We start from the raw sequence: 7657 nt of genomic DNA, 5'->3' as shown, positions 1-7657 counted from the left end.
AATTGAGACAGAGATATTTTCTTTAAATGGGTAAAAGTAATATTACCATTGTTTACTGTCATTTGATATTAAATATTTTTAGAAATTCAACTGATACAGCCTACCAAAAATGTTATTTTATACATTTTGTTAGCAACTACAACTTAACTGAAATTTTCACTCTCTGTGTTAATATTTACATATAATTTTGTTTCTCATAAATTTCTCTTAAGAGAATCCAGTTGCTGTAATATGTTCTAGAACTAAATAACATTTTACTAAACGTACTTGGCTGTTTAATCACATAATTTTGATTTTTTTTGAAAAATAGTCATAAATTTTTCTTTCATGAACAAACCAAAAAGTAAGGGCATAGTATGTAAGAAGAAAACATTTTAGTCCTAGGTAGTTAATGTGGACTAATTTATCTTCTATATCAAATTGCTGACTTCCAAGGAGTGACCTACATAGAATGGGAAAACTGATTCTTGACCCTGTTTTGCCCACTGCCCAGGGAATGTCAGGGGGATGAGAGCTACAAAGAACTGACCGTCGGCCTAAGGAAACATCTGGGGCCAGGTGATAAAAGTCTGTGACTTGAAGAGAGCCACATAGCAGATATATCAGTAGTTTCTTTTTTTCTTTTTTACCCCCAGAAATCAGTCAATTTAAGAGAGGTTTTTGGAACTGCTTTAGAAGATATTTATACAAATGCTGAGGTTTCTCTCAATTTTCCACACAATGTGCTGCTTAATTCTTATAAATTCCAAAGTTCTTTTAAAGCTTATAATTCGGAATAGACTTTATCGTATATCAAGATGCTTTATCAACATCATTTAACATATATCTTACATGCTTTGGAATTTTTATAGACCACAGAAATTTTTGGGTTTTTTTTCTTACTTAATACACCCTAAAAGGACACAATCTGCCAGACCACAGGACATCCGTAATTTAGAGCAGCAGATGTTGCTACACATGCTTCTCTTTAAAACCAAGAAGCACAAGAGAAAATAAAACCAAAAGTTCAAAACAGAAGAGAAAAAGAGATGAGGGAGTTTAGTAGCCAAAAGCTGTTGGTTAAATTAATGAAGAGGGAGGATGTGGCCATCAGAACTATATGTTTTGTATATTTCTTTGTTTTACTTTGCAAGTCATTCTCATTCTACTACCTCAGAGTCATTAATTTTCTACTAATGTCAAATTTATTTTCCATAAAACTCGACTTCAGTTAAACTGAAGCAGAAAGTATTTTATGTCCACTGTAATGTCTGATCATTTCAAGTTTCATATGACAATTAGCTACAATGTGCTGTGCCATGTTTGTTGGGTTTTTTTGTAGAGTTGGCTAATGTTTTCATCTTGGTTTTAACTCTAGCTGATCCCACAGTGAAGGACTTAATCGGAGGCTTCACTGCTCTTCATTATGCAGCCATGCATGGCCGGGCCCGAATTGCACGCTTGATGTTAGAGTCTGAGTACAGGAGTGACATCATTAATGCCAAAAGCAATGATGGCTGGACTCCCCTCCATGTGGCTGCTCACTACGGAAGGGACTCATTCGTCCGACTCCTGTTGGAGTTCAAGGCTGAGGTCGATCCACTCAGTGACAAAGGTACAACACCGCTTCAGCTAGCCATTATCCGAGAGAGGTCAAGCTGTGTGAAAATCCTCCTGGACCACAATGCCAATATCGATATTCAGAATGGTTTCCTGTTACGTTACGCTGTGATCAAAAGCAACCACTCTTATTGTCGAATGTTCCTTCAGCGAGGAGCAGACACAAACTTGGGTCGCTTAGAAGATGGACAGACTCCTTTACACTTGTCTGCCCTTAGGGATGATGTGCTTTGTGCACGGATGTTATATAATTATGGAGCGGACACGAACACAAGGAACTATGAAGGACAGACCCCACTGGCTGTTTCAATAAGTATTTCTGGAAGTAGTCGACCATGTTTGGATTTCTTACAAGAAGTAACAAGTATGTAATATAATTATTACTATTATTGCATCTTTTTTGTTTTTATTTTTGATTTGCATCTTTTAAAACACTTAAGGTGTTTTTATAACTTAAAATGACTAGGTGTTAATCATTCATATAAGCCCTGTATGGTAAGTAATGTATCATTTGTCTGAATAAATAGAAAATTGTACTGTATCACAAAATTTCATAAAAAATCAATTGTTTTACTAAAAGAAGTAAAGGTAGACAATAAGGGTGAGAGAAGAAATGAAAAAAAGGACAGAGAGTAGAGAATTTTTTAAATTAATAGAAATCTGTGTTAAAAGGTAGCAATTCCTGCTGGTCATAAGGATAATCTTTGCAGGGTTACATGGACTTCATATTTAGGAAACAGAAGGGGAAGTTTGGGATATAGATTCTTTAACTATGGATATGTCCTAGAATTTGTGCTTTTTGTGATGCTGTTGTTCACATTTTCTTTTGGCTTTTCTGCTTCATTATGATATAGACCCACATGAAATAGAATAGCAGTGTTTTCACTTAAGTGTCCCAGTAATGGAGGTTAAAGATCCTAGGAAAAGCAGTTAAGAAGATTTGCTCTCAGTGTCAATTTAGGCACTGCTGTCTCTGGGCCATAGGGAGTCCCTTGTATCTGATCTGTTTTTGTGTGGGTTCTTTCTTAAGAGTCTAGAAATGTCTGACACACCTAGTACAGAAGTGTTTGCGCTGTTTTCTGATAGGGATGATTTGTTTGTACGGACATAGATGCCCTCTCATGACAGTCTTCCTTATGACCACTCAAGTACGTGTTCCAGAGCTTAATGTCCCACATGTCTATAAACAAATGTTTGATTTTGCTTTGCTGTACTATCTAATGAAAGAAATATAGAAAATTAATATTAACATTCTAGATGCCAGGTAGTGGAGTCCAAGCAGTTTTCTTGACCTGCCTATAAATAAACCACTGTCCCTCATGGAACTGAATTTTGGAGTAAACACTTGCTTTACAAAGTAACAAAGTATCATTTGAATTTTTTGTATTCATATGGGGAAAAGATGAAATTATTGCCATGAAATGTTCAGATTAAAGCATGGAGAGAAATGACACCCAAGGTCTAACTCAATGTCCAGTGACACCTCCTGTGATGATAGAAATGGCCTCTATCCACACTTTTTAATATGGGATCTAGTCGCCCAATGTGGCTATCAATATTTTGATATGTGTCTCAAATGACTGAGGAATGGAATTTTTAATTTTATTTAACTGTAATCAGTATAAATTTAAATAACTACAAGTGACAATTATTAGATAGTAACACAGATCTCTCTGTCTTGGGCCATCTGGTAGGTGGCCCTTGCAGAGAGCGTTTGACTCACATAGAAATAGCCAAATATGGCAGGATGTGTATGTGGTACTGCCTACTCTGACTTATATCCTGGAGTATTTAGGAAAAGAATGACATGAAATTGCAAATGCAACACATTTTCCAGCAGTCTTCACTTACAGCAGTGGTAGAGATGTAGGTGTTGTAAAAGATAAGATTACTCTTGAACTTGAGGCTAAGTTATGGAATATATCCTGTAAAGTATATTTTGCTCTTTATAAATTCTGGACATCTTGTGCTGTTGCTCTTTTGTCTTCTGTAGTAGAGACTCTTGGTTAAATTAGGGTGACTGCCTTCAGGAAGGCATATTTATGTACATAAATGTCTTGGCCCCTCCTTTTTTTTCTTAATTGTGATTTGGGTGAAAATTTACAGAGCAAATTCACTTTCCATACAGCAATTCACATACGCTTTGTCTCATGACATTGACTATAATTTACTTCAATGTAACAGCTCCCCTCCCACTTCCTCCCAACAGTTACCTCTTCTCTGTGTCCATCCCTCCATGCACTCCTGCCCCCTGAGCTGTCTCCCTGTGCATAAACAGCCCTTCTTTCTCCCATGATTGTTTTCTCCAAGGAGTGTATCTACCTCAGGTAAATGTTCAACTCATATGTTTGTCTTTTGTTTGGCTGGAAGCCACAGGCATGGGTTCAATTCCAGACCTGAAGGGCAGCTAGGGGCCACAGTCTCAGTGGTTCTACCAGGCTCTTTTAGACCAGCAAACCTGGTCCCCCCCACCCTTTTTTTTTTTTGTCCAAATGATTTTGAGTTTTGTTCCACATTGTTCTCCCTCTCTATTCAGGATCTCCTACATAGACCCCCCTCCAAGTTGTTGACAGTGGTAGCCGGGCACCATTCTTGGCCCCCTTTTGATAAATATTTTGCTCGGTAGTTAACAGCATGGATTAGAGTTGCACTGCCCAAGTTCAAATACTAAACCACATACTAGCTGTGGCCTTGAGCGTGTAACCTAACCTGTCTGTGTGTCAGTGTCATTATCTTAAGATTAAGAAAGTAATATTTATTTGTAGGTTTGTTATAATGATTAGATGAGTTGATATTTATAATGCACTTGGAATCCTGCTTGGCACATTTTAAGTACTATATAAATATTTCTTAAAATATTTCACTAATAAAATGACAGTGGATCAACAGCAAGGGCTGCAGTGCTCCCAGCAGAATGAATCTTTCAGACTCATATTTTCAGACTCAGCCACAATTCATATTTTCCGTCCTATACTCTGTTCTCCAGAGTTTGCAGTGTGGAGACACATGGCCAGTTGGATAGGAAGACAACCAAATATAAAAAGTGAAAGCATGTAGGCAGTGCCCCCTTTTTTCCCTGATCACTCGGAGCTGCTGAGTTCTACCACAGCAGTGTTGCAGGACAGCTGGAATTCACATGTTCCCTGAAGATTAGAGACAGATAGAAAACTCAACAGGGTGGCCTCTTTGTGTGTGTGTTCTCCACTGCACATAGAAATGAGCCTGTCACCTTAGGAGGTCCTTCGTAAATGGTGGTCTGTTGGTTGACTGCAAATGCAAAGGGTGGTGACTTTGTAAACATTTTTCAGAAGTTAGCGACCATCTGTCTTTTTAAGGCTGAAGTTATCCTTTAAGTGCCACAACATCATCCATTACTTCTAACTCTCTCATGTCGATTCCTGCCAAAAGCAAATTGAGTGTTTCTGCTTCACCTGTGCATTATTTGCCTAGTGAATAGACTTTTTTACCTAGTGAAGAATGATTACCTGCTAGAAGGCCCAACTGTAGCTGATGCTCTCTCTGGAAACCAGAGTTAATGAAAGGTAGATTGGGGAACCTTAAGTCTATTCTGCAGGCTCCTTCCAGTCTCCAAAGCAGCTGAACACCACAGCTCCATTATAAATTGGCTTATAATCTGAGAACTAAGGCTCTTGAGGGATAGGGACAGTTTCTCCTTGGTGATGTTTGTTCAGGACCACTTTGTGTTCATTGCACCATTTTGACTAGAAACATATAGTTTAAATTGGAAGAGATTAAGAAAATCATAATCTTTTTGAAAAATGTACCATAGAAACGTAGAAGGTAAATGTCCCAGAGGAACAATGCATACAAACAGAGCAGATCAAATGTCTTGGTAATAAAGTCGTGTCTGTTGGTGTCTTGCTGATAACGAGCGGCAGGAGAAGACACCAAGAGCTGCTGTTATCATCCCCTATAGCCAGACTGAGTTTTTAACATTCAGGCTTCCAAAAACCTGCACCTTCTGGAATGGTTTGAACTCAATGTAGCCTCTTCCAGAAAGCAGAGAGTGAAGGAAAAACTTCTTTGTGTCCAGGAACAATAACAGCTAAGAAGAACCAAAAATGAATAATGAAGATTTCCTTACAGAAAGAAAGATTTTTTTTTACTGATTGGTGGTGTTTTTGAGGCCACTTTTTTGTTTTCTTTCCTTTATTTTTTGGCTTGAAAGCAAAAATAAGAGAGTAGAACAAATAAATTAGGAGGAAAACAGAATAATGAAGGAGCGACCAGTCATAAGTAGAAGCTGTAATAAGGACAGAGAGCACCAGTCATTCTGATGGAGGTCTGTTCAGTGCTGAGGCCTCTGGGGTCAGTTTTTGCACCAGAGCCAGGACTAGAAAAGGCAAGCAAGGTCCTTAGAGTGCAGTATTTAAAGAGGTAGTCACTCAGGGTCATGAAGGTGGCAACACTGCACTTGTACAACACTGAGAATGAGGGCCTCCTTAAGTTGTGTACCCTAGATACCTCACTTGCCTCGTCCTAGTTCTGGCCCTGCCCTGCGCTATGTTTCTATAAATTGTATGAAGGCATCAATGTGAAAATCTAAATTCAAACCATATTAATAAATCTTAGTGCTGTGCATTTTTCTGTCTATATCACTCTAGTAGAATAAGTTGTATGATACTGTTTGCACAAATACTACATAGAAGCTCTCATGAGATGGCATAAAATTCTCCAGCCAAAAGTAAAGAGCAGAATATTAGCTCAGTTCAAACGAGAAAAGTATCATTCATGCATAAGAAAAGGACAGGCACAAGAAAATGTTGTTAAAAAGGTACAACGTTATAACTTCATGGAAGAGTATTTCAGAATCAAAGCTCAACCTGAGGATGTGGTTAGCTAATAATAGAATGCACCCTGAAAAATTAAATTATTACTGATTGTTTTCATTATATCCTTGACCCAGAAAATAAACTTCCCAAGTCAATGTATCCAAGGGTTATTTAGAATATTAGATCTTTTTTTAAAAAAGAGAAATTCCATGAGAAAACTGAACCATCAGGCAGTGACTTGTGAAAACTTCTAATTTATTTACAAAAGAAAAAACATGTTATGTTAATGATCTGCATGCAAGGATCTGCTAATGGGCTCTGGACCCAGTGCCTGATTTGTTTTACAAAAATGGGAAAGCTACTCATGGATCTGTGGTTCCTCTTCTCAAAAATGGAAAAAGTGGACTATAGCCCATGAGGGTGAAAATAAGATGAGGGTTGCATTTGAAAGTTTTACCAGGAACTACTCTTAAACTACTCTTTCTTGCTGCCTGTGGGATTTTTTTCTTTTCTTTTCTTTTTTTTTTTTTAATTCATGTAGAATACTGAGCTGAAATGGACTGGTTTTGGCCATTTTGAATCAGACAACCATGTGATCTACTGTGCTGGGAATGACAAATTGAGGAGGAATGTCATGGCATTCATTGTCACAAAGGATGTTTCAAGATCTATCCTGAAGTACAATGCTGTCAGTGACAGGGCAATATCCATACACCTACAAGGAAGACTAGTTAATACTACTGTTACTCAAATTTATGCATCAACCACCAAAGCCAAACATGAGGAACTCAAAGATTTTTTACCAACTTTTGCACTCTGAAAGTGACCAAACATGCAATCAAGATGTGTTGATTATCACTGGTGATTAGAATACAAAAGTTGGAAACAAAGAAGAATCACCAATAGTTGGCAAATATGACCTTGGTGATAGAAGTAATGCTGGAGATGACATGATTGAATTTTGCAAGACCAACTACTTATTCAGGAACTCTGGTAGTATAGTGCCTAAGTCACTTGACTGCTAACCAGAAGGCTGGACGTTCAAACCCACCAGCCAGTCCTCAAAAGGAAGGTTGGGCATACAATAGCCAGAAGATGGAAACAACATAGGTGTCCATCAACTGAGGAATGGATAACCAAACTATGGTACATACACACAGTGGAATACTATGCCACTCTAAAGAATAATGTAGAATCTGCAAAACACTGCATAACATGGATGAACTTGGAGGACATTATGCTGAGTGAAATAAGTCAGTCACAAA

General features: G+C 37.8%; 1 protein-coding gene across 1 annotated transcript in view; it reads left to right on the top strand.

Moving 5' to 3' along the window:
- Window positions 1-7657, top strand: part of ASB7 (ankyrin repeat and SOCS box containing 7) — an 88182-nt gene that overhangs the window by 60092 nt on the left and 20433 nt on the right. Inside the window, exon 2 of the mRNA XM_007959938.2 lies at window positions 1358-1963. Within this exon, the coding sequence (XP_007958129.1) occupies window positions 1358-1963 (606 nt within the window). The remainder of the gene's footprint in view (window positions 1-1357; window positions 1964-7657) is intronic.

This window comes from Orycteropus afer, unplaced genomic scaffold (genome assembly GCF_000298275.1).
Source record: "Orycteropus afer afer isolate SDZICR_OR568_19922 unplaced genomic scaffold, OryAfe1.0 scaffold00019, whole genome shotgun sequence".
In the NCBI taxonomy this organism is placed as follows: domain Eukaryota; kingdom Metazoa; phylum Chordata; class Mammalia; order Tubulidentata; family Orycteropodidae; genus Orycteropus; species Orycteropus afer.
Note: the sequence above shows the minus strand (reverse complement) of the source record. Positions and strands in the feature narration are given on the sequence as shown.